The sequence below is a fragment of the Ammospiza nelsoni genome, chromosome 1 (assembly GCF_027579445.1).
Source record: "Ammospiza nelsoni isolate bAmmNel1 chromosome 1, bAmmNel1.pri, whole genome shotgun sequence".
In the NCBI taxonomy this organism is placed as follows: Eukaryota; Metazoa; Chordata; class Aves; order Passeriformes; family Passerellidae; genus Ammospiza; species Ammospiza nelsoni.
The window spans coordinates 30,435,064-30,462,216 of NC_080633.1; the positions used below are offsets into that span (position 1 = coordinate 30,435,064).

Sequence of the window (27,153 nt, forward strand, 5' to 3'; positions counted from 1 at the left end):
GTGTCTATTCTAAATGTTGTCATGACTTTGCTTCAAATTTTGGCCTGAAAAAATGGAGACCAAGAAATATACATTTGCTACTTATTGAGAATGTTATGGCAATAAAATAAATATTTTATACAAGGGTAGCAATACATCTTTAACAAATACTATCTAGCCATAACATTCTGGCACATGGATTGCTGAAACAATTTTTACTGGGGAGACGTTCTGACAGGAAGACTAATATACCAAAGAAATTTGTTTTCAGGTCTCCTTTTAGAAAGGCTTTCTTTTTTCAGTTTATTGCAGAAGGATCATGTGATGGGGAATGCAGAGGTTTCCCTGTGTGTGCCTTTCCCTGAGGGCTTCACAGAGGAAGAATAATTGCAAATCCACAATATGCTCTATGGAGCCAAAAGGCAAAAGAAGATTCTATGGGGACAAGCTGAAAATTATTCCCATATCATTCCCTTTCTTTGTTCATTTTTTTGGACTGGCTAATTCTAGAACATGAGTGTGAAAGGCAAAATACCTAGGAAATTAAATAGAGTTTAGATGTTGGCAATGACCCAGACACTGCTGCTCAGACATACATAGTCTGTTAAATTTGTAGAATTCCTCGTATGGTTTTCTGCCACTGTAACTACTGGCATAAAAGCTCTAAGAAATTTATTTGTAATGTAACAACACATTGATCAGTTACAGCGACTTTTCTAAATGAGCTATTACAAAATAATAGCTTCCATGCTTCTATGAGGTACTAGTGGAACTCAAAAATATTCTCTTTTGTCTCTTTTTTCAGATTTTTTTAATGTCTTCATTTTGATCTCAAGTGGCTCCCTATACATTTTCAGTTTTCTCTTCAATACCCACCTTTTTAACTACTGGCTTATTGTTATTTCTGGATTTTCCTTATTTGCTGTACTTATTCTCTTTGCTTTTCATCAATTTTACCTTCCTGTTCTATTCTGGTTGGGTTTCTAGAAAAGTACTGTAGGAATCCCACCTTCAGAAAGTGAGACTGAAACATTTCTGTGACTTTGATAAATTGTCCCAAGACTTTTTGTTATTAAACATCTCAAAATTGTATATAGATGCTTAATTACTTCTATCAGATGAGGAATGAATAAATGCACCAAGAACACAGTGTTGTCTTATTATTTAGCATGCAAAACACTATGCCAGATATCCTGATCTGATGGAATTAGGGAACTGAAGGCAACATAGACTCAATTCACTTCATATTATTATAACTATTCATATTTTTAGTAGATATAGTAGGAATATTTACCAGGAAAAAAAGCAAACAAAACAGAAAATAGAAAATTTGACAGTTGCTGCATTTCATTCAATAAGATAACTTCAATAACTGAAGTAACCTTCAGCTGCAACTCCTGATTCTTTTGGCTTGAGGTAGAAACAAATACAAGAATTACTTCTTTCATCTTTGGAAACTCACTTAAAACATATCACACTGGCCTTGAGACATTATGCAGACCACAAGCCACCTTAAGGCCGGCCTGAAGGCCAGCTGAAAGGCTCAGACACACTAACATGCAGCTGCTTGTCTTTCTTAACATTGACGAGATCACCTCACCCTATTTCTGTGCTTACTGTTTGGTTTCTTTTCAAACCCTACTCTACCCAAAATATTGTCATATGTGCCTTGAAAGGATTGTCAACGACTTTTGAAGGATCATCTATCATGCTGCACACTACGAGGGAAACCTCACCCCTAACTTCGTAGGATGAAAGAGCCCAGATTCAAACTTACCAAGTATGGACTCAGGGAATTCCTATGAAAGGAATCCTGGATGAAAAATTAATGTTTGCTGGAGTTTTGCTGCTTCTATGACATCCCTTTTGGTGAGTTTTCCTTATGAAAGAAGCTGTGAACTGGCTCTGGTATACAGCCTCAGTAATAACAAGTATTTTATATCTCTGAAATGAGGAACTTTTAATCTCTGGCAGATAGTTTAGATAACAGATCCATTGACTATTAAGGGAAAACGGTGAACTTCTAAAACTTCATGGTATCTTGATGACACAATGTATTGTAGTGCCAGGATAATAAAAATATTTGTGCAAAACACTGAAGAAACAGTTCTGACACTATTGTGCTGAGATCATCACAATTGCTAAGAAAACTGACATAAACTGGTAAAGAGCAGGTTTCAAAGTTGGTTTAATCTAGCGTTTTTTAGAAGATTAAATACGTAGACTAAAAACAAGCACTTCTCTTTAAAAGACCTTTTATTGAAAAGAATGCCCATGATATCTCTTATCCACTCCAGTATTTTGTCATTTATTTACAATGTTTTATATATATATATATAATCCAAAATACAAATTATAAATGAGGCAGCATTCCTTAGAAGAAACAGAACAGCTTTCTTTTTTCGACTGGACAGATAGTTTTCTAATTCAGTATGTTCATTATTCAGTATCTTTATTTTTGTAAACAGAAAAATACTTAAAGAATGCTCTGAACTGCAAAAGAACACACTAGACATTGGTCTGTGGTGCTTTTGCATGTGTATAACATTAAAAATATTTAAGAGACAGCTTCTGCATAGCTGAGATTGTTAAAATCTTACTTTTCAGACAACACCCGAGGCTCTACTCTGAAGCTGATGCTAGATAGCCAGTTGGGAAAATGAACATGCAGGTCATTTTAACTGAGGAGCTAAACATTTATCTTGCATGCAGGGCACACTGATTTGGAAGGCTTTGAGAAGACTCATTACAAGCAAGTGTTAAATATTAAAGTTAGTCTGTGAGCCAGACAGAATTCAGAGAACCAGAGATAATGAGACTATAAAGATGATATGTAGCTAGCAACAGTTGTGGCTTGCTTAGGGATACATGTAAACACAGTCTGGTTAGGACACTTAACAGGATAAACGTGGAAAAAATAGAAAGGATAAAGCAAATACATCAAATGGTTTGTGGGCAGTTTTCAGTACATGCACGTTCTCCATTAATGCTGAGAAGAAATAACAAGCCATGACTACTATTTGCAGAATAAAAGCATTCAAGTTTCTCCCACTTGAATGTGGAAAGCACAGCAAAGAAAGCTAAGCAAAGATACCTGCTCCTGTTACCCTTTCTCCAGTGTTATTGTTTGTTCTATGTAATGTGGTAGCTCTCAGGATCCATGCTGGCTTTAATTCTTCAAAGGCAGTTGTTTCCCTACTTTCCTGCCCTAACAAGATGCATTGTCTTCTCTCTTCACTTCCTCAGGTGGCTCAGTCAGAGATGAAAGTAAAAAACAAAAATATTGCTGGAATAACAGAAAACTGTAGTCACTCTGGATGGGAAAGTAGTTAGGTGTCTAAATTAGAAAGCCTATAAAAAGGGAATTGCTCAATGAGAAAAAGTCTCTAGGAGTATGCCCTGAGCATGTCAGCTGGGGAGGCTGCAGTGCCCTTGTGACAGAAGGCAGTAAATAAGGGGTAGGGCAGTTAACTGATTGGGATGACACAGATTCAGCTCACTGTGCTTTAGAGAACTATGGACTCAAGAAATGACTGCATTTTGTATCATGTCAATGAAAATAATTTGAATGAAACTAACACAGACCACAGTTTTATTCTCAGGCAGGCTATTTCCTGAGCAGGTATTAAAATCACTGTGTTTGGGCTTTCTTGTTTGTTTGTTCTTGTCTGTTATTAATTATACAGTATGTTTATGGAAATCTCTGTGTAATTATACAGATCTCATATTAGTTTTAGCCTTGGTCTTTGGCATTTAGATATCTGTGTATCTATTTGCTATTTTCGTTATATTCTTTTTTTTGTATACCCACTAGATTCAACAGGAAGTCCCCCAGAATGAGAAATAATACAATTGCCATTGATACAATACCTGTAGCTCATCGTAGTCATGGTTTTATAAGGTTAAATTAAAATGCATGACACCTAAATGTATTTATTAAAGTTAGCTCAAGTTTCTTTTCAGAGAAATAAAACTCTGGCATAGAAACAGCATTGTCATGTCTAATTTAGATAAATTTTTTACTCATTAGTCTTTCCTTTCCTCTTAATGAGAGTAGAAAGAGAATTTGCAGCCTACTGAGTCAGCCATCATAACTGTAAGCTTGTTTTAGGACCTCTCAAACCACAGGTTTTGTTAAAATTATAAGCCAATTTAGCAACAAAGCCCTTTTAATGAACAGAGTGCAGTAGTGTTTGTAAAGTAGAAGTAAATGATCAGCTCTTCTTGTATTTGTGGTGTGTGTAAGAACAGAAGGTCTCGGTGCAACAAGATTGTATTTGTAGTGCAGCTGGATCATATGCTGCCCAGATTTGCTGATTGTCATGGTGATTTATTGTTGTGACCAAAACTTTCCTGCTCCTGGATCCTGGTGGTTTTAGGCTATTTGGAACATTCGTGGCCAAAAGCATCGCAAGTGTTTTCTGAGGCTCAATCTGTACAAGTAAATTTAACAAGTGTTGTGGAACTTCCAGGATGCTAAAACAATCACTGGTAGATTTAAATTGTTAGAATCATCATTTATACAGCTTCAACATGTTCCCACATGATTCCCAGGGGCAGTCCACGGGTTAGCACAGGCAGTTTGCAGTTTGCATGCAATCACCCTAATCTGGAAACTAAGAAAATATAATAGTCTGGATCTGATTCCTTTTGTGCCAGAGAGCCTCAGTGGCAGGGAACGATCTTGGGAACATAATGTATTTGCTGATCATGGTGTTTTGACTGCAGGAAACTTAATATAATATGTGCAAACCCAGTATTTTTCTCTTTCTAGGTTTGTAGTTGCAGACCTAACTCTTTGTATATTCATGCAACAAAAATAAACTTACTCCATCAACGAGGAAGGAGGGGAGGAGGAAGGAGTGGCTGTCAGTCATACTGGTGTCTAACTGCTGGTGCCTTGCTTAAGAGGTTCTCTGGGGTCATCCTGACTTGCCATTGGGAAAGGATGACTTTTTATCACTGATTGCTTTATGTCTTCCTGTACTTGCTTGGGAGTGGATTATGTTGATGAAAATGAGTGGCTATTTACTTTTCTGGACAAAAACAAAGGTCCTTGGCCATAATAATGGAAGAATATTTAGCTATAATATAGAATTTACTTTCAATGCTTGTGGGAAAAAGAGGATTGATGAATGTTTTAGGCAGGCAACTTTCATTTAAGTTGCTTGCTATATATCTATAGCTCTCCAGAACCTCTTGGTTTCAGATTAAAAAAGAGTTATCTTGAGCAAAGAGCCAGTTTCTGTATAAATTTTTTCTCTTCTACTTGTTTCTGCATAGGAGAAAAAACCCTGAGAATATTAAGACTTTTATACTTATTTTATACTAATATTGTTCCTTTATCCCTGTACTAAGAAGTGCAATATGCTTTTTTGGTTTACATACCATAGGGTCTGAGTAGAATCATGATCCTGCCTTAAAGATGATTCTTACTAATTTCCCAAACTTTTTCCAAGTTGAAAAATCTTGAACACAGTCTTTAAATGTGTTTTTCATCTACTCAATAATTTTTGGGGGCTCTGTTGGAACAATTAAGATTACAGATTACATTGGATTAGTGCAAGTCAATGAATTTAAAATAATTAAATATTTTAATTATTTTAATTGTTAACCAAGACCTATCAGCAGGAACCTGTATGTGAGGATTATATTCTCCTTTCCCAAATAATTATATTTCATATTTTTCATCCTTCATATGGCACTTCAACTTCTGGAAATGCTCCCCAAATTAAACATTCAATAGAAACTGGGTGTGATTTTAAACACTAACACGTCAGAAGCACCTGCAAGGGTAGTGGGAGTGGGGAGGCAGGTCTGGATGGGAGCAAAAAAGAAGAATGTGGTATTTCTGTCTTATGTTGACAAAAATATAAATAGCAGGGTGGGGGAGGGAGAAGTTTATTGTCAATCCCATTTTCTCATTAAAACTGTAGACAGTTCAATAAGTACCTGAAAGTGAGGCTTTTGTAGTATTAATCCTGATACTGACTTTGTTCTCTATATAATTACTTCTGTTAAAGTTTTTAAAAGTGGGGTAGAATCTCTGCCAACAATTCTCGTTTCTTGCAGTAATAGGTTTGTATGTCCCTTCCAATCATCAAATAATCATTGCCTATATATATAGGCAATTCACTAACTCTCATTCAACTTCCACAGATGATTACTTCCCTAAAATGAGTAGGACAAGAATTATCTGAGTTGGCATAGATATCCTTCTCAGCAGAACACAGAAAATAACAGCTAAATCAGCAACAGTTCTGTATACCAACAAAACCTGGGATGCATAAATCACAATTTTAAATCCCAGTCTTCTTTCCATGTCTCCAGGGAAGGAGAGAAGAAATCACAGATACCAAGACTAGATTTCTTCTGTGCTATTTACACTGCAAACAGCCAGAACAAGTCAGCACACAGAATTAAGCTGACGGAAGTGAAATTTTGGCCACGAACAGAAAGAGTAGGGTAAAAGCTAGAAATGAGTCAGAGATGACCCTAAGATAACAAGCAGTGTTTATAGTTCTTATAAATTCCTCCCAAATGACAAGATTTTTGTTGGTCTCAGAGGGACCCTGTGAATCTCCAGCTCACTCAGGAATTTCTGTCTGTTTAGTAAAAGTCCTCTCTTCCAAATAGCCCCTACCCTATGAAATGAGTGAGGGGCCAGGAGACAGAGCTTAGGAGGGAACTGTTCAGGCAGGAGATGCAGAAATGGGGCGGAATGTGGAATTGTGTGGAACAAAACTACAGAGCTTATTTTGGAGCTAGGGCAACAGGTGTGACTGCTGACAAGTGAGAGCTCTGGAAGTTCTAGAGGATGATAGCTGCAAAGTTTACTGGATACTGGACCTCACACATGCTGGGGATGGGGAAAGGCGCAGCTCACTACATGCACAAACATATTTCTCTTAAAAATCTCATCACTGATTGGCATGACAAGTCATATCTATAAGGGCAAAAATGCTAGCTTTGAGTAGGAGAAGAAAAGTGATTACTAGTTGTTTGAGAGAATTTATTCCAGGAAAATTTGTTCCTTAGTTTAGAACTAGTGAAACACCTGGGTAGTAGCCTAAAGATAAAACGAGAAGAGATGAGAGTACTATATGCATGAATGTGATCTCCATAGGAACTAAACCTTTTTTAATAGTCCACATGACATTAACCACAGTCATCCTTTGCAAGACCAAACCTGCTGTTAAACATGACAAAATACAAGTTCAAAAAGAAAAATAATAAAAAGTCCAACAAAAATAATACACTATAAAGCAGTGTATCTAAGACTGCTGAATCACAGTTGTATAGTTTTTCTTGTTCTACACTCAATATGAGGCAACATCTCTACTGCACCCAAATTATCAAATAGAAAAGAAAATACTGAGATGGTGCATTAAGGAAAGAGATAATAAGAACATCAGATGATAAATGATTTGCAGAAGTTGTGGGTAATTTTTAAAAGTGTTTAGTTAAGTGCCTAAAAGGCCCCAGTGATGTATGAGGACATTCTCCATGCATTCTGCAATTCTCTGTGTGCTGAACATCTGAAATTTCATATTTGCTGTTAAATAGTTGTCTCCTTTATTGGAGAGGATTTGTAGCAATAGGCAGTGGATTTGACTGCAAATGTACAGAAGATGCAACTTCTGCCTAGCAACATGAATTTCCCTTACTCTCTATTTCCAAATTAGGGAGCTAATAGTACCCACAGTACCCCACTAGTGCTATGGCAATTCCCATGGCCTCAGAAGGGAATTGGGAGATACAGCCCATCATGGGAGGCCACTTCCTTCTTCTTGTAATGCCCAGAGATTTGGAGGTAGCATATGAGACAGCATGAGCATCTCTCTGCTACCTAGGTAGCACAAGAGATCCAGCATTGTGATCTTGAGGCCAGCGGAGAATAAGAAATCTTTGTTCAATCTCAAAATGAATAAATAAAGGACTGAAAGCAATTTATTAAGAATTAGAAGAAGAGGAGCCATGAACAATGACAGTAACTGTTCAACACAAAGATAATGTAAGTGAAGAATGAAAGCAGAGCAGCAATTTATGTTGTATGGAGTCATCACAGCCCACTTGTGTTGACAGAGAAATAAACCAGTGAATAGGAAGATGCTCAGGCTGAAAGGGACTGGGAAGTTTGGGCTGGAAGAAACTGAGTGCTTCCATAGGTGGATATGTTTGGAGTGAAGAATGTGCATGAATTTCAGTTTCAGCTCTAAAATCAAAAGACTAAAGGGGCTGGAAAATAGAAGGTTGTAAGAAACATACAGCATTATCCACTTGTTTTTTTCTAGGATGCTGGTATGATCTTGTGAAGAGAGATGAGAGTGACGAGGAAAGGGACAGAGGAATGAAGCTATCAAAAAGTTGGCGTCCTCTGCAAAAATGTTAGGTCAGAAAGTTGGCCGGACTGCGACTGCAAGGAATTGACCTCATAAGGCGTAAGGTCCTCTTTCTGTATTTTTCCAAAAATGTTGTATTCTGAAGACTTATTTTTTCAAAACATAATTTGACAAATCCCTGGCATCTGACATGCCCACTAGCATCGTTAAGGTTTAGTCAAATTAATTTTATCTGCCTGTTGTGGCTTCAGTGCACTTTGCCCCTGGCACAGGATGGCAGGGAGCTAAACCCGAGCAATTAACTGATAACCAAGTGCGCCTAATGCCCGCCGCCCGCGGAGGGACCCGCGGGGCCCGGCCCGGCCCGGCGGGACCCGCGGGCCCGACAGCACCGCCCCGGGGAGGCCGCTGGGCCGCGGGGCGGGCGCTGCGCTCTGTCCCAGGTTTTTGCCGTACGGTAACACCGGGACCACCGCTATCTCCTCCGTGGGCAGGGCGCAGCAGAAACACCGTGCAAGCGGGGCTCCTCTCCGTATAAGCGGCGGAGGAAGGGGCGAGCCCCGCGCCGGGGAGCGATGCCGGCAGTCCGGCCGGCCCTGAGGACGGGCAGCCAGAGCAGCACCACGGACACTGCCTCGGCCTCCCGCCAGCGGAGCGCCGGCTGCGGGACCGCGCCGCGGGGCCGGGGCCGGGGCCGAACCGGCAGCTGCGGTGCCGCTCCGGCGGCGGGGCAGGGCCGTCCCCACGGGGCGCGGGTGCCTCGGCAAGGGAGAAAAGGGTGCTCTTCCCGACTGTCTTCTCAGCCTGACCGCGAACAACCTGTGTTTACACAGGGCGACTCCTGGGGCTCTCAAGTTTAGCGCTGGGACAAAATTTATTGCAGTTATTATAGGGGAGGGAAGAGCTCCGATGCCTGCGGCAGCGGCGGTGAAAGGGACCGGAGGGAGAGAACGGGCGGGCGAAGCGACGGCGGGTCAGACCGGCACCGGGGTCTCCTCGGACAGTTTTACTCGTCAGCAATTTGGCAGTAACTTTCCCATGCAGCTCGTTTCATTTGAAACTAATGTTTAGCCGAAAATATCAGCGCAATGTCTCAGAGATTCGTCACCTAATGGGACATGAGCCGCGTCCCCGGTCACCGAGACGCGCCGGTCCTCCCGGTGCTTGGCGAGCGACAACCTTGCCCCCAGTGATTCCTGTTCTATCCCCAGGTGTCCTGCTGTCCTTGTCCTCGGTGGAGCCCGGTGCCTTTCCGCTTCTCCCCCAATAACTCCCTATTTTGGGTGGTCGCCTGTTATTCTGGGCTTCTCTGCTGGGGCGACCTGCGGCTGTGACGGTGTCAGTCCGGCGGAGGCTGGAAGAGGGGGAGAACGGGGGACGTGGAGTGACAGACACGGACATCACGGTGGCACTGAGATGGTGTCATTTGTCTTTCAACCTTAACGCTGTGATTCTCCCTCCCTCCCCTTCCCTCCCCCGATTATTTTGTTATCGGGGCTACATGACCGCTCGGAGCTGACCTTTCCTCCCACTGGCCGCGGGAGCCCCCCTCGCATCGCTCCCCGGCTACCAGAGGCTCGGAGTTTTTCCGTCTCCCATCCCCATGCCCAGCCCGGAGCGCTCCCGCCGCCGGGCCGGTCCTGCCTCTCCCGGCGTGACCTTCCCAACATGGCGGCGCGGCCGCCCCTGCTCCTGCGCCCGCCGCCGCCGCGAGGGGCCTCCCCGGCGAGGGGGCGGTGGCGGCTGTCAGCGGGCGGGGCGGGACCCGGCCGGGCGCGGGCGCGGGGCCGGGCCGGGCGCTGCGGGGCGGTCCCGGCGCCGCGCACTCTGACAGGCGCTCGGCCGGCAGACGGCGGCCGCGCCGGGGTGCAGAGCCCGCCGCGCACCCTCCCACCGCCGCAGAGGAGCCGACGGGGAGACGGCGTCGCCTCGGCGGGGAGACGCGGCGCGAGCGGCGCTGGAAAGCCCCGACCGCCCCCATACCTGTGCCCTCCGGGGGCGGCGAGTGGGTGTAGCCGCCGCCGATCACCTGGGAACCCGCCCCGCAGCGCCTCCGCCTCCCGTCCTCGCCCGCCCGGGGAAGGCGCCACCGCCACAGCGAGCGAGCGAGCTCCGGGCGGCCGCGGGCAGCAGGAGCGGGGCCCGCGGGCGGAGCGAGGCGAGGGCTGCGGCGCCGGTGGGGCTCGCCCGCTCCCGGCAGCCGGGGCCAGGCGGGCAGCAGGGGCGGCGGCCCCCGGCCGGCGGCGCCCGCGGCAGGATGAACCCCAATGTCACCTACGCCAGTCGCAAGCGGCGGAAACCTGTGCAGAAAATGTAAGCGGCGCCGGAGGCGGGCGAGGGGCGAGGCGAGGAGGGCAGAGCGAGCGCCGGGCTTCCCGCGGCCGCGCCGTCCTGCCCCGCACCGCGCCGCGGGGCCCGGCGGGGGCGGTGCGGGACAAGGGCGCCGGGAGCGCTGCTGCTGCTGCTTCGGGTGCCGGCAGGACTCTTACTGCTTTTAGGGATTTTTCCCCCCACCCCGATGAAGAAGAAGACGGGAGTGTCGGGGCGCGGAGGGTCGGGGCGGCGGAAGGAGGGAGCGGTGCCGGCAGCGCGGCGCAGCCGGCTGACCTACATTGGGAGGCATCTGAGGTGACGGCTCCGCGCGGGGCCGCCGTGGGCGAGGGCCGCGCTCCCCCCGCACCGCCCCGCACCGCTCAGGTGTCTCTGCGGAGAACGCGGGTCGGAGTCGGGAAAGGCTTGGCCGGTTCCCATCCCCGGTTTAGGGCCTGCCTGGGAGGGCTGAACCCCCGGCTTGAGCCCTCCTCTTGAACCCTCCGGTACCGCGTGAGATGCGCTTATTTGTGCAGAGTCAAAGAAACCCAAGTGCTGTAGACCAGTCGGAAAAGGAAAAAAAATAAAACACCCTGGCTATATAGTGGCTTTTTGTTTATTAATTTATATTTTTGAAACTGTGGGAGCAGTTTAGTGGCCGAGTAATTTTGTTTGCTGCACCTGCTTTAGGTTGGCATGCTAGGTTTTATATGATTCACTGAAACGTTGCTCTCGGGAGAGGGGAATTTTTAGGCTAGAAGAGATGCTTAACTTGCACTTTCAACTGAAAGTCAAGAATCTTTAGGTCATAGAAAGTAGCAAAGGTAAACTACCAAGTTGCAAGAAAAATAAGCAAAGCTCAAAAAATCCAAGTGCATTTTCTGGGCTACTTCTGTAGGTGTAAAATAACTGCAAGGTCTACAAAAGCATAGAAGGAGAGAATGGAAAATATTTGATGAAATTGTGTTGTGAATGATATGTTTTTAGATTCACAGCAGACAACTCAGTCTCGGGGTGAAGGGAATTAGCTTGAGTGCTTGCTTCTTTATGTTTGGAGTTGTTAGAATGAATGCATGTACATAGCTTGGGTTTTTACCCACAAATTAGGAAAAAAAGCCTAAAAATGTGTGGGTGTGTATATATGTGTATATACATGTGTGTGTATATGCATATAATTCCCCTGCTAGAAAATGCATTAATTATGAAAACATCAGTGCCTGCTCTTTTGACTATTCATTTCCAAATAAAAAATGTAGAGGTACCTATTTAAATTGACAATGTAGTTTTTGATTTTTAAGAATGAAATCAGTGTTTGTTCATGAGGAAATGAAATGTACTGGTGGCATTTGTAGCTTACTAATAGCTATAGGCAAGTGGTACTGATTGTGAATGGTGAGGTGTTCTGCCTTGCTGGTAAGATCTCCTTATTATTAAATATTAGTTAGCCTTGAGATAGAGGATGTAAAGCCTTTTTGTTTTACCTTACTGTAGTGTCTACGTAAGTAGTCCTTTTCCCTGTATCTTCTTGTTATGTAAGTTGGCTGAACTGCTGTGATTAGTTGAACTTGTAGCTTTATTACTAATGGGAACTATTTATCTATTGGCCTTAGGATCACAGGGAGAAATTTCTTCTCAAAATAAACGCATTCATATTGAAACAGTTTGTTCACCTGTTATTGAAGTGGAGGCTAATTATTAACCCACCTTGCTTGGGTTACTGGAAATTATTTTTATGTAAGACATTTATCTTGCTTTTAACACATTTATCAGGATCATGTGGTTTTTTTACTCTCAAAATACCTTGTGCTCTTTGGTTGCTGCTTCTGCTGGGCCAGCCTTGGAGAATGTTGCTAGTGAGTCAGAGGGCTTTGATTTATCAAATAACTACATACAGACCACTCCTTTAGGCCAAAAAAAAAAAAAAAAAAAGTGAGACAGGCAATAAACCTTTTTTAACTGATTGCAGGAGAGAGAAAAGATGTACTTGGTGCTGGCTAATAAAGGTTTGACACTACTGTCATTTTAATCTGTTTGAATTCAATTTTTCCTCCCCTTAATAGAATTCAGTTATTCAGAAAAAAAAAAAAAGAAAAAAAGAGAACAGAAAAAGGTAGAGGTGATACATTACTAGGACTAATATCTTTTGTAGAAGAAATTATATCTGTTGATAGTTCTAATGTTTTATTTGTCATATATGTACATCTTAATGGAGCATAATAATTAGTAAGATGTGTAGACAGCTTATAGAAATGGAAGAAGGTCTAACTATGCCACAGTTGCCATGGGAAAAAAATTAAACAGAAGAAATAGTTCTTGTTTCAGGTACAAATAACTCATGAAAGCCATGGTCATAACTCTATAACAATTTAAGAAACTTCCTCCTTACAACTCAGCTCCCAGGTTCTACTATTGCCCTGCAGAGAGCTGAATTTGAGAGGGAATCACAGGCTGTTGTCTGACTGTGCCAAGTGTTGAAATGTCCTTTTTTTGATTCAGTTGGGAATTACAGTACTGCAGCTGAAAAAGAAACACAGTTGTGGGGGAACATAATAGGCAGTTGTTCCTGCAATTCATCTTGTTATCTTGTCATGTAAGGGGAGAGAAGAAAAAGATGCTAAACACGTGCACTGCAATTGCTTGTGATATGCTACAGAAATCACTTTCTCACTACCTTGGAGTCTTTCAATTTCCTCCCTCTTTAAGGTTTAAACCCTGTGAGTCCCCCTGGTGGCAGCAGGGCTGGGGGGTGTTCCACTCCCCACTGAGGCTTGGGGGCAATGCGTGGCCCCTGCTTTCTGTTTTTGTCTTTTTTTCCAAGTCTTCACCTTCTTTTGTCTAGTGATTAAACGTGAACTAATATAGTAGCATTGTAGTTGGAGGGAAAAAATGCAAGTTTTATGGAAGTGGGGTTTACTGAAGATAGATTCTAATGTGAGATGAAAGGTATTATATAAGTACAGCTCCAACTTGCAGTTTTTATATCTTTCTGCCTACTAGCTCTGATTTAGTTTGTTTTTCTTTTTTTTCAGTGTTTAGATAAGAATTGTTTTGTATAACTGGATGAATGTAATAGACAAGGAATGGGGTGGGGAGTTCTAAATGTTTCATGCTATGCAGAGGCAAAAAGCATAATGATTTGTTTATCTAGAAGATCAAATTAAAAAAAATATGATAGGGTTTTCTTCTTTGTTATCTTAAATGTATTTGGGACATTAAGTACTCCAGAGTTGTGACTGATTGATATTTAGTAATGAGTAGTCATAATAGTATTAGAAAGCAGAAAACACATTTTCATTAAAAAAATTGGAACTATTTATGTGTTCATTCAAGGCAAACAAACAAAAAGTGCCGGAATAAGCTTTCAAAAAGGAAATTCATCAGAAAAGAAAAATAATCATTAAAATGTTGCTTTGTGTAAAGAAGTATCTGTCACAAAGCAGTCTGCACCTCTTATTTGAATTGGAGGTAGTAAGACTGTTGTCTTACATAGAATAAACTTCTTATATGTATATATATTTGTCAGTCTTGAGGTAACTCTGTGTTACATGTTAAAAGTCTCTTGTTTTAAGGTTTTTGGGGTTTTTTGATTGGTTGGTTTTGGTTAATGTTTCTTCCAAAAGAATGCTTTTTAGAAAGAGAATCTACATCAAATGGAGGTATACATGTACATGTATAAGTAACGTGGTCAGTAGGCAGGAACATAATTTTTTGTTTGTTTTCCCCAATAAATGCTGGCTTGTTATCTTAGAAAGTTGTGAAATATGTTAAAACTGAGTGTCAGACTTTCATCCTTGATTGGTGTTCTGGATGTTTCTATCACTCTGGTTCAATCCTTAATGCACCAAACCAACCTGAACTATTTGCTACTGGATGAAAAATAGTAGCCCAGCACCAGATGAGTAGCATGTCACTGAGTTTTTTTTAATAAAACAACTTTATATCTTCATCAGTTTGAATCTTGACTGGTTTCAGTCTCTGCTGAAAGAGCCATGGAAAGGGTCTCTGCTCTTTTAAGATTGGTTGACAATAACTTTAACAGGTTGATAATCTGTAATTCTTATCTGTTGTTTCCAAAGGAACCATCACCTGAATTTTCAGCAATTGTGAATTCAGTGTGGGAAATAAAACGAAATCCTTAGAAGTATTTTTTAGTTGCTAAAGTAAATAAAGATATATTTTTTAGGATTCTATTACTTGCTTAGTTTCACAACTGATTTTATATACCTGGCCTCCACTGAGTGAAAACCTGTGCATAGGAAACAGATATGTTATTGCATGTACTATTAAGTATGAGATGAAAAATATTCAAAGCTGAGAAGATGAAATCTATTAGTTAGGTGGCTTGTATGTTTTTCCTTATATCCTTCTTTCCTAAGGAATAAGATAGTTCTAATGAACTAATAATTAGGGGTTTTTAATAAATTAGTCTTTTTAAAATGTGTCTCTCTCTGTAGTGTTCTTCTTGCATATTCATTTGTTCTCTGATTTCATTTCACACTTCAGTCTTGTTATTAAGGTATCATGCTTTTCAATGTTTGGCTTTTCTACTTTTTTCCCCCAGTGTTTTAGGTTGTTAGGAATAAAAACTTGTTCTCTCTTTGCATTTTCTCAGAAACTACTAAAATTTCCCTCTAAAATAATACAAATGAGCATGTAAATACTGAAACTTAATTTTGCCTTTTGATAATAATTAAGACTCACGTAATTGTGCACTTTTTAAACATTTGAGGTTAATGCCTATGAAGGTGCACATGATGAGCATGTGTAGTGAAAACTTCTAATTAATTATGCTGTAGCAGACCTGTGAAAACAGCAGTCAGCTGGTGTTGTGATGGAAATGCTTTAAAATTGTTAAATCAAAAAATTAAGTGTTCTTGCTTGCCTTGCAGCTCCTGGGTGACAAGGGTTGTAGATAAGTCCAGAGGCACGGAGTGTACAGAGACCTCTGGCCTTTGTTAGAGAATACAGATTTTCTATGAGAGGTAGAAGATTAAGAATGGAAAGATAAGCTTAAATACATTCCTTCTTTTAGTCTTTTTTTTCTTCTTTTTTTCTTTTAAATAAAGCACATGCATGGATTTAATCTTGACATAGTACATAATTTGCCCTGAAGACAATTTTCTGCATTGAATCTGGGCTGCCTTTAGCATCAAGGGCTTATATAAATGGATGGAAAATGTTTAAGTTGCTGCTTATGCCCCCAGCATTTCTGCCCTCCTTCCCTTTGTCACTGAAGGATCCATTTTTATATAATGAATTTTAGTTGGGTGACAAAGGGGAAAATTAGGGATAATCGGTGTTTGATTTGGGGGAGAGAATATGGCAAGATTTATGATGCAAATATGGGTAACTTAGTAGTCAGAAATGCTTTCAGCTAGATTAAAGTAAGATAAATCTTTAGAAAGTAAATGAAAAGTAGAAAAACAATCACATCTAACTGACAATCTGATGAGATGACTGCAAGTTGAACATAGTTTTAGCTGCTTTGTCAATTTGCAAGTTTAAAGCAAAGCAGGGGACAGTTCTTAGGATAGAAAAGCCTGTTACTTAGTGCTGATATGTTTTGTAAATTTTGCATGTCTTAAATGGTTTCTATGAGGTCCTCTGCTTTTAATAAGCAGACCACTTTGATTTGGTAGTAGCTAGTTGTTCACTGGTTGTTATACAACTGTTAAATGCTGAATGTTTGAATTTTGTTATTTTGTTTCTACATTTAGAAACAGTCTAATACATAAAAATATTTAAGAAATACCCTTTAATATTGCTGCTAATGTTTAATGATTTTTAACTTTATTTTTTTAGGGTTATATGTAAGTTTTGCTAATTATATGGCTTGTACAAATTAATTTTCTGCCAGCATAAGAGAATATGAAGGAAACCTTGCTAAATTATTTAATGTTCACTTGGGAATATGGTGAACTGCTGGTGTCAAAGTCGTGATGTGTGACCGAAGCATCCATCTAACCAAGTAGTGAATCATCCATTGACAATGATGATGAACCTATGGTTTTTTTTAAGAGAAAGAATTTTCCTAATTCTTGGTTCAACTGTTTTGCCCACTTTTCAAATGTTTTTTAGTCTAAAGCACTACTAATTTACAATATTTATTCTGCAGCAAGTTTAACTTTATCCATCTGGGAAGTAATTTCTGCTGATACTTTATATTTCTCTGTTATCAACATTTTGCATTATAGCATCTTTTCATTTCCAGGCTCCACATAAAGCTCCTTTGATGTGGAAAAGGGCAGTTGTAGTGCTGGGGAGCAGGCAGCCAGGCTGAAGTGCAAGTTTTTGACAAGTGACAATTGAATAAGCCATGGCTGTAAAAAGAAGGGCTTAGATTTAAATTAACAAGAGGTGTAATTGAAACATAAAGTAAAAGCAAGCTAAAAATAAGAGTATCCACTCTATCAGTACTCATTTGACTGAAAATACAAGATGAAATTACTTTTCTGTATGTTTTACTTCAAGCAGTGGCAAAAATAACTTTTGGAGTTTTGCAATTGCTCATCATGTAATTGATATAAGGATGACAGTTGGGAGCAGATTAAATGAAACACTGAAGAAATTAGCTGCTGAATGTCTTTCTGCTCAGTATTTTTGAGTGATGCCTCTTCCAGAACCAAAGTTTCTGTGAGAGCAGCACAAATTGATAACTGCTGTAGATCTCACGTAGAACTGCAGTACTGAAAAAGTGACAATGACTCACTCTCTAATTAGAAGACTGTTTAATAAAGAACATAAAATGTACTATGGCTTAGGCAGATAAATTGCTGTTTTCAGTATTGACTTGTAATGACTAGTAGTAATTTAAATTAGCAGGGGTTTAAAACTTTTCCCAGACTTCTGGTATGTGGGAAGGAGTGAATATCCAAGTATCTGGAATTGGAGCTCAGGGTGGATGTGAGTGGAAAATAGCAAGTTTACAAAAACTTCATTATGTAATTCATAACACAAAGATTTTTAAATTGTTCTTTGTACTGTACAAAGGCATGCTTTTCCCGTGCTGTACTCAAATGAAGTGCCTTCAACTGCAAGATGATTTAAGGGATGAGCTCACAGTGTTTCCTGCAAAAATTTTGCCTGCTGGCTGAGCTATATCTCATGGTTTTTAGTATAATTTTGGAGGCCTAGGAAGTTACTAAAACTTTTGTTATATTCAATTAATACTAGCCTGTTAGAAACTGATAAAAATTAAGGACATCCGTGAGAAATTGTTATTGAAGTGAAAAAGTGTATACTGCCAAATTTATTTGTACACAAATACCAATGAAAGTTATAGGTATATTTGGAATTTGACATTCGGGAGAACTCAAGTGATACATGACTGAAAGCATAGGAAGATTTTTATAAAAATTGTTGAATCTAAAAGGTTTTGAATGTTTATTAAAAAGTTGAAATAGACATTGTAGTCAAACTGCTTCACTGTGTGTTGGAGGGGAGATTGTTTCCCATTGGGAAAAAAAAAATAACCTAAAATGGTTAAAGTCGCTCGGGAAACCATTTTGGTTGTTACAGTTTGAGACAATATGTAACATTAGGCACAGCAAATATTTGCCTTCATTTTGGAGAGGAGCGGGCGTTTACATCGTGTTTGTTTTTCTGCCGCAGTGTGAAGCCATCCCCAGCTGAAGGAGCCAAATCCAATCCCTCCAAGAGACACAGGGACCGCCTGAACGCGGAGCTGGACCGCCTGGCGAGCCTGCTGCCTTTCCCGCAGGATGTCATCGCCAAGCTGGACAAGCTCTCTGTGCTTAGGCTTAGCGTCAGCTACCTGAGAGCAAAAAGCTTTTTTGATGGTAAGCATTGGGAATTTATTTGGGTTTGAACTGCTTGTAAAATTCGGTTTATACTGTATGTTGATTTCAGCTGTTTAAGTGCTTAAAACTGTTAAATTTATCTGCATTTTAATGGAACCTCCAGTTGCATGAATATATACAATGTAACTGTGTAAAGTAAGCTTTCCACTTTCTTGAAACCAAATGTAACTACTTACGTTTCACTTAGGTCACCAGTCATTCAAAGCTTTGCATTTGGAAATAATATTGCCCTTAATGAGTCCTTCAATCCTTTTCATCAGACTGTCAAAGATACCCCAGAGATTTCTCTTTTCCCCCTCTGAAAATTGCCTTAGTAAAACTATTGCTGTTTCAAAATATGTCATAGGATTTCCCATCCAGCTGTATTTTGCTTAATGATTCATCAAAAATGACTTTGCTTTGATACAGAGTAATTGATAGTGCCCCTTCCTACAGTTTATTGCAAAGGTGACTTGTAAAGGATAGAGACAAAATCTTTCCCATGTCCAAGCCCTGATTAATGCAGGACATGAGGCATTAAAGCGACAGCTAAGGTTCTGCAGTTATGTGGGCAGGTGTGCACTGACCCCAGTCCTGGCCAGGGCAATACAGCAGCACTCAGAGTAGTCATGGGGTCAGCAGTGTGTGTCCTTGGTCACCTCTGAGCTGGCCAAGGAGTCCTATCCCTCTCTCTCCTTCACTACCTGAGCTGCTCTGTCTGGTGGGATGCACTGCTTGGCTTCGTGCCTGTATCTTAAAAGGCAGGAGTAGTCTGATCCTATTCATTGCAGGAATAAAGCAAGGAGCTTGTATTTAATTAATTGTCCTTTTCTTTTATCAGTCACTGAGATTTTACAGTTATAATATTGAAGATGAAATCTTATTGATCAGCTGGAGCTAAAGAATCTTGATTGCAATGAAGTTGATAATAAATTTCAAGTTTTCTTAGACAGTAAAATAACCTCTGTCCTCTTCAGTTTAAGATTGTCTCAGCCTCCAAAATATGGATAAAAGGATTCTAGAAACCTGTCTGAAATAGTTCCCCATTTTCTTGCAGGAATACAGAATGTTTGTTTTCATTTATTGTGTCAACTGGCTTCAGTTTATTAGTGCATATGAATTTATATTCTGTTTTATTGTTTGAAGAATATATCCAAGTGTCTTGATTTCTGTGATTGTTCAGGACAATTCTTAGTATGAAGTCTAACCTCTAAAGCTAGAGCTGGCCAAATATTTCTAGCTGTGCTTTTTTCAAATGCAAATATTTTCTCCCATCAAATGAGAGTTCTCTTGGCACCTCAGTTTCATGAAAATCTTTGCAAGAGGTTGTCTCAGGTAGACTGCTGTAAAAGCAATTATTTTACTTGTCTGTGTTCTCTTGGTGAATTGAAGAAGTTCTCATCTCAATGAAATGTGTTTTGTTGTGGTTGCTTTAGTGATGTTTTCTGAAATAATTCCAAAATTGCAAGTTTTTGTCTTACTTGGGAGGGAGTGATAATAGTAAATCTTAATTTCTCATTCCAATTTCCTGTGGAATGGGACTGCTTGATTTTTATTCTTCCTGCTTCTTCCCCCCAGTTTGCACTTGAAAGTCCTGGAAAAAAGCTTAAGGCTATGATTTAGAGCTTAAGGCTATGATTTCTCTACAGGGGAAAAAAAAAATTGATACCTTCAGTAGAAGCTGTCTTAAATGGTTTTATTAGCAGAAAGTCTTTTTGCTACTTCTTTTCAGATCTTTGTGTTGTAGGACTACAAATCAGGTTAGTATCAGTCTCCATCTGAAGGTATTTAAAGACTAACATTGATGACTTTAGTGAAGATAAACAAAAGCAATCAATTTGTGACTGACAGACAGAAGAGTGAAAATTAAGATGTTTATACTCTTTTAGCTGTCTTAAATAAAATGGAATCTATTTCAGTAAAATTCACCTTCCAAAAGAAAAATTACTACTTTGAAGAACAGAATTAGCAAAAAAGCCCTGAAAAGCTGCAGGTTTGATTTTCATGCTCTCTCTGTGCCGTGCTTCTCAGAATGATTTTTTTGAAAGAGCATTTTGTGTGGTTGGATATACGTGGAAAACCCTGTAGAATAAATGTGACAAATGTAGGAGGGAGCACTGATTGTCACCTTGAGTGCCCAGGCTGAGCCAAGGCTCCACTTTATTAACGCAGCATGCTGAAGTGAAGGGAAACGCTAAATGAATAACAGGATGCAAATGGGGGGTGTGTAAATTCCTGCGGAAAGTAAAATATAAACGCGTAATCATATGATCTTGCTTGAAAGGAAACCCAAGGTTTTGCTGTAACAATAGATATTTTTTTCAAAGAAAACACTTGCATTTTTCCAAGTTTAAATAATCTACAGTGAATGTCTGTTTTCTGAAGGCGGAAGTCTGTGGGGAGAAAAAGAACTGTTTTGTGAAAGACATCTCAAAGAGTTACATCAATTTGAATAAATGTGCCTCACTTAAATATCTACAGAGTTTTCTGGTGTTACTTAAAAGCTAAATGTGTTGATATATATATATATATATATATATATAATAAATGAGTAGGGGTTTCATTTCCCCTAGTTATTAAGATGGTAGAGTGGTACAGAATGTTCTCTGGAGCTAGAGACAGGTGAGTTTTTCTATAGTGTCTACTGAAATATGTTAGACCTCTGCATGCTTGCAGTATTTCAGGTTGTAGGAAATAGTTGCATGCATTTTACTCTTCCACAACCGCAAATGATCTTAGTGTTGGTGATTGTATTCTGTTGGAGCAGTGGCTTTTGATTCTTGTTTTTTTGTTAATGAAGTTATTGTGCTGCTAAGTGACTCTTTACATACACTATAGTTTGGTGTGATCGGGGTAGTTTCAAGTCCACATGATGTCAGCAGGCTTTCTGTATGCCCATGTCAGGCACGCTTTTATATGTACAGATTTGACCTTACTCAAGGAGGAAATTGTAATAGTGGATTAAAATAGTGAGTCTCAAGTCTGTTTCTTTATAAAGTCTTGTGTGGCAAGTCAAAGCTAAAAAATGGTTTAAGGTAGTGTCACTTCTCAGCTGTGCACTTCTACCTCCTGTGCTGAAGTGGATTAGCAGTCCTCAAAGTCAAGCAGGTTAGCTTAAATCACTGCTGGAGTGTTTATTTTGTGCATGTAAGATACTTTCTGAAAGTGGCTTAAGGCAAGCTTTTTATATATAAGAGACTGGGATGAATCAGGCAGGTGTCTGCTGACAATCACTAAAGCCTTTGTGTGTTGTCCTGGTATTATTTCAGTTCATTTTGCTGTTAAGTGCCCATGCATGTGTGCATTCAGCAGTGGAAAATATAAAGTAGAATGTGGGACAACAGCTCTTTGTGTGGATGCAGGTTAGTGTGAGCTCAGCATCTGGAGCACAACTGGAAAATCATTTAGGCATAGCCTGTGTTCCCCATGCATACTAGAGGAAAAAGCCCTTTTGCCTCTAGCTTTGGTTGTTGGTTATATGATTAATTGATAATCATTAAAGTACTCTACTGTGGTAAGGAAAAGCATTCTTAATTGTTCTTGGGATTTTGGTTGAACAGATTAAAGGGTTAAAAGTAGAGTTTATATGACTGATCACTTTTTTAATGTTAGGGGCATGATTTTTCTTTTTAAAGGTGTACTGAGAATAAAGGAGAGGCTTGCAGAATCTAAAATGAAGTAGTTGTGCTATGTGTGCATATCAATACCTTAGAAGCAAAATTCAACATGTTGCTTATTAATTGTCCTTTCATCCATTTCACTAAGAATTCCTGTGGTTTAAAGTATTTGGGGTTTTTTCCCTCTCTTGCTTATTGGGCAGTATTTTGCATTTATAGAAGAAAGTTTCCGCTCAAAATTAGTTTAGAATTGGTTTCTTATGTGGGATACTAGGGATTCTGGCAAGAACAGCAATAACAAAATAATTAAGATTTATTTTTTCCACTAAGTTTGCATTGCCTTTTTTCTTTAACTTTGTAATATAATTAACACACATTCCTTGGCATCGTATGGCTTAAATTTGCAGTGCAGCCGTTGTCATCACATAGAATATATTTTTTGATAATGTATTTTTCCTGTCATGCCCACTGTTCTATCATGCTATGTGCTGGAGAGAACAGACTGCATGTGGTTCCTGTTCTGGAGCGTATGGCTGAGATGCAGAAATGGGAAAGACAGGCAGAGTGGGAGACTATGTTTATTCTGTCACACTGAGAAGGGCAGCAACATTTTGCCAGTCTAGCAGATATTAGATAGCCCTTCTACCAAGTGTCAGATAGTGGTCTGGAACAGAAACCTGAAAGCACAAAAATGATTAAAATGCAGCCCAGTCAGACCAGGATAATACAGTAGCTCTGTCCTTTCTTGCTTGTATTTTAGACATTTACCATCTTTGCCTGCTGTGTGTGTCTAATGCAGTTTTCCTCGTGTATTATTTGAAGGTGTGACTTCCCTTTCATGTTATACCTCCTTTCCCTGCTCCTGTTGTTGCATACATAGATAATTGATCTCCACACCAGGAAAAGCTACAGCCCTGTAGAGCAGTGGAGTTAGGCTGCACTTACTGCTTTGGAGTGTTTATGTGGATGTTGTGTAGGAATTTGCTGCTGCCTGCAGCTTCTAGTGGGTCTGGCTGGTATTACTTTATTCATGACTATCTTGAGCTGTTTTTCTACACCCAAGGTAGAAAATACCCCATAGTTTGGTTGTTCTCTAATTACTTTTCTGTATCTGGTATTTTATACCACGCACATTAAGTAATTTTCACAGTTTTGAATGCAATTCTTTGAATCTCCTCTGAGAGTTGGAGGAAAAAAATATTGGGGAGAAAAACCCCCAACCCAAACAAACCAACTCTTGTTTCCTTTTGTACTGTCTTTCCCCTGGCCCAAATACAAAATTAATACAAAATGTGAACCTTGGAATTTTATAGTTATTTCAGAATCAGGCTACCATACCATTCATGTTATTTCCTAATTCATGCTTCTTCTTTCACTGCTTGTCTCTTTATTTTTTTTTTTCCTCCTCCAAACCTTCCCCTTTCCCTCCAATCCCCTGAGATTCACACTGACCATTTGGGACTATCTGCTACAGACTATTTTAGCCTGTATTTTACGTAACAGATGATAAGTAGGGATTTAAGCTTTGAAGTCCTAAATTCTGATCTTCAAAAATGATGATTAGAACTATGTAGCTGTGACATCATTCTAAATCTCAAAATATGTATGTTTCCACAATCTTGGCTTTTATTTTTAGGAGTGCTGTGTCACTGAGCATCTGATGCAGCTGTGCAGCATCAGATACCCCCGTGGATTGATGCAATTTAATATAACCCAAACAGAACATCTAAGATTGAAAATTGTGTTTATATAACAAAGAACTTAAAATGTTAGTGTATTTGTAGTATAAGAGGAGAAACCAGATACAAGTGCTAACAGTTAATAAATTTTTTGGATTTTATTTTCCTATTACATTCTGGTATTTCAGTGATTGATGTTAATCATTGTTAGAACTCCCTTTGCAAGGAAGAGAAATGAAAGGTTATCTCTTCTTCTCTGCCCTATGTGTACTATTTAATCAAAGGCATATGAAAAGTCACTCTAGGAGCCTCTTATGTTCCACAAAGCTGTTGTAAAATTACTTAAAAACCCTGTCCCAGTATGCAGAGCATTTGTTATTTCTCTGTAGGCCTTGTTAATAGGGAGATTAGTTTTAAGCATACTGTTCTGGGTTTTACTCAGGATTCCCAACTCCTGTTTGCAAGGTCAGAGCCTAAAATATAATTTATCCTGTTCTAGCAACATCAGTGTTCTGGAGATTGACACTGTTGTATGACAGTGAAACCTAGAGCAGGTAGCAAGATAAAATATCTAGCCTGAGGAAGTACCACTGCTTCTCTGGCCTTGTGTATTTTAAGTCTTGTAATGTTTGCTAATGTTATTGTTGTACTGTAGCACCTAAAGATAAAGGGATTTGGAGCTTTTTGGTTTTGTAATACAAATCACCACAACTGTTGCTCCCTCCTCCAAGGACAGTTTAAGTGAAGAATTATAACTGGAGCTTGCACTGGGCTCTCAACATCTGTCTTCCATGGGCTTCATGATTCATCCATCTGAATTTGTAGAAGTATGGTTTGCTTGACAATGACCTTAGAAATATGTCCTAGTTATTTAAGGCTTCAGTATGAATACAAATTAAAAACGTGTACAAATAATCTGTTAATACTGGAATGGTTTTTGCTGCTGTCTGTGCTCTTTGTGACTCAGCAGTTTTCCTCCTGCTGTGTGTTTGCCAATGGGAGAAATGCCTAGTTTTGCCATATCAGAATAGAGATACAGTCCAACAGGAAATAAGACATGCATGATTGAGTTCTGTAGATGTTTACAGCTCTAGCTAGTTCTAACGCTGTTTGTTTTTCCTGAGTAAACAAAAGCTTTACCTCTGTTTGAACAGTTTCTGCTGCGTACAAGCTTTCATAAACTACTCCCTTAAAGAATGGTTGCTTTGTGAATGGTCTTGGAGATCCAGCTAGAAGCTAATTCTATTTACCAGACCTTGGTCATTGTAATTGTTTAATTTATTAATTTATTATAAAAAATAATACATTAAATGATTTACCTCTTTTTAAAGAGGTGAAAAATAATGAATTTCAAATGTGCTCTTCAAAGTTTCAGGTAATGTGTTGATAAATGTTTCCTGGGAAAAGTCTCTCAGGAGTTCCTGCTCATCAGTGCTGTGTCCAATCTGTGCATGTTTAAGAAAGTATTATGTTAATGATAAAACTTAACTATAGTTATTCTAGAAACTTAACTGCTCATTCTAGTTCTTACAGTTTAGTTCATTTATCTGAAACTCCTTAAGAAAATGTAGGTTTACTGCCTGCCAGCTGTGAACATTAAAAGGGACCTACAAATAGGAATTAGTTGTCCTTAGTGATGCATGCTAAACTCTGGTTTTAATTGAACAAAGAGATGCTCATTTTTTTCCACTGAATAATTGCCTCTTGAAATTCAACCCATGTGCTTTTTGAATTGCACAGTACTGCACACTTTGTGCATGGCATTGTATAACATCTAATGAGCTGAAATATATACATCCTTGGCCCCCCAAGACAAGTTCTAACTGATTGCATAAAGTAGGGATTACTGGAGTACATCCACTGCCTGACTGGTCAAATAATCTGACTGCCCCATCAAACTCTGTTGTCACATATTCAGCAGTACAATTCCTGTGGGGCCACACAAGACTTTGTGAATGAATTCCCTTTTTCCTCTTGGTGCCTCCATCTGAGCAACAAACTGAAGAATGTCTTTCCTTTATTGATGCTTTTCTTTATGCTGCATTTTTTAGCATGTTGTATTTTACTTATTTAGAGGAAAAAATAAGGATAGCCCCCTGTTTCCTCCTTGCTTATACAATTTTTCTTTGATTTACTTTTACCAGATCAAGGACATGTAGGTAGCTTTTAACAAGATAAGCCCATAGGCTCTGGCAGTGGAATAAGCTGTGAGTGACTCCCATATCCCAAGAAGAGAAAAGACAGTCTTGGTCTGGAAAGGAAGCAATCCTCCAAAAGCCCACTTGATTCCCTTGCTATAATTCAGTCATTTCCGAAAGCCTTCTGCTAAATTGCTGGGAAGTTATGGATTGGTATAAAAATACAACTTCATCTCTTTTTCTGAAATGCATCTCTTCTTCTCTCAAATAAGAGATATTTCTGTTAGAAAGGGCCTATTCACTAATATTTTTATATAGCAAGGTTTGTAATTGAATGGTCTTGTAAAGAAATCTTCCAAACTCACTTCCATATCCTTTTAATGCAGTAGTTGCAAAACTCAACATTGCCTTTTACCAGTAGAATAAACTGTCCTCCCTCATGTATGGAATATAATTGACAGTTTCTGTTTTATCAATTAAAATGGTAGAGAAATTCCCTAGGCAAAAATCCTATGAAGTTGCTGTTGAGCCATCAGTTCAGTGATGGCAAAGTTAAGACACGGTTTCATTAGGGGAAAAAAAAAAATTGAATTAATGTTTGATTACTAGGTCCAAGCAAGTTTGCGTGAAGTGAGTTCCCTAATAAAACTAATGGATGAGAAAATAATGGGAACTGTAAAGGGAATTTAAAAACCACTTTTGATTCCTAGGCTTTATAATAAAAATTAATACTGATGTATAAAATGGAACAGTTATTTCAATATGATTTTTTTCTTAAGAAAGAGTTTAACCATTTCAGAACTAGTGATTTATTAAAAAATAAAAATCTATGATAGTAGATTGTAATTTTCTAGTTGTTATTAACTTGTCTTCTTTTCTACAAACCAAAAGCCTAAAAAATGGCAGTTTAAACAATATGTAATATTTGATTAGCTTTTGCTTTGTTCTGACATATTGAAAAATTGTTATAGGAAGAGAAAACTCTGATTTTAGGAACCAAAGGCTCAGAAGTAGGAAACTATTAATCTAGGTTCAACTTCCCACAGATCCCATTCCACAAGGAATTAAATTACTTCACTTTCATCTTTGATTTTTTGTGCCTCGCCTCAAAAAAATTAGGAAGCCCTTTTTCCATCCCTTTTTGTGGCTAAAGCCACAAAATTCATTTCACATCAATAGGTCTGATGATAAGTTACAATTTACCACCATGCACCTCTTGCTGACCTTTTTTTTCTGAAGAAGCGAAGGAGATGTACCAAGAGAAGCAACTAAATGGGAAATAGCTCAGA

General features: G+C 39.5%; 1 protein-coding gene and 1 long non-coding RNA gene across 2 annotated transcripts in view; one reads left to right on the forward strand and one right to left on the reverse strand.

Moving 5' to 3' along the window:
* Window positions 1-9,176: 9,176 nt before the first annotated feature.
* LOC132085119 (uncharacterized) lies at window positions 9,177-10,022 on the reverse strand. Its single transcript, XR_009420162.1, has 2 exons — window positions 9,842-10,022; window positions 9,177-9,675 (listed from the first exon to the last, which is right to left on the reverse strand). It is a non-coding gene; the product is annotated as an uncharacterized LOC132085119 (long non-coding RNA).
* A 403-nt stretch (window positions 10,023-10,425) lies between these two features.
* Window positions 10,426-27,153, forward strand: part of AHR (aryl hydrocarbon receptor) — a 61,673-nt gene continuing 44,945 nt past the window's right edge. The window contains exons 1-2 of the mRNA XM_059494085.1: window positions 10,426-10,634; window positions 18,243-18,430. Of these exons, the coding sequence (XP_059350068.1) occupies window positions 10,579-10,634; window positions 18,243-18,430 (244 nt within the window). The 5' untranslated portion in view covers window positions 10,426-10,578. The remainder of the gene's footprint in view (window positions 10,635-18,242; window positions 18,431-27,153) is intronic.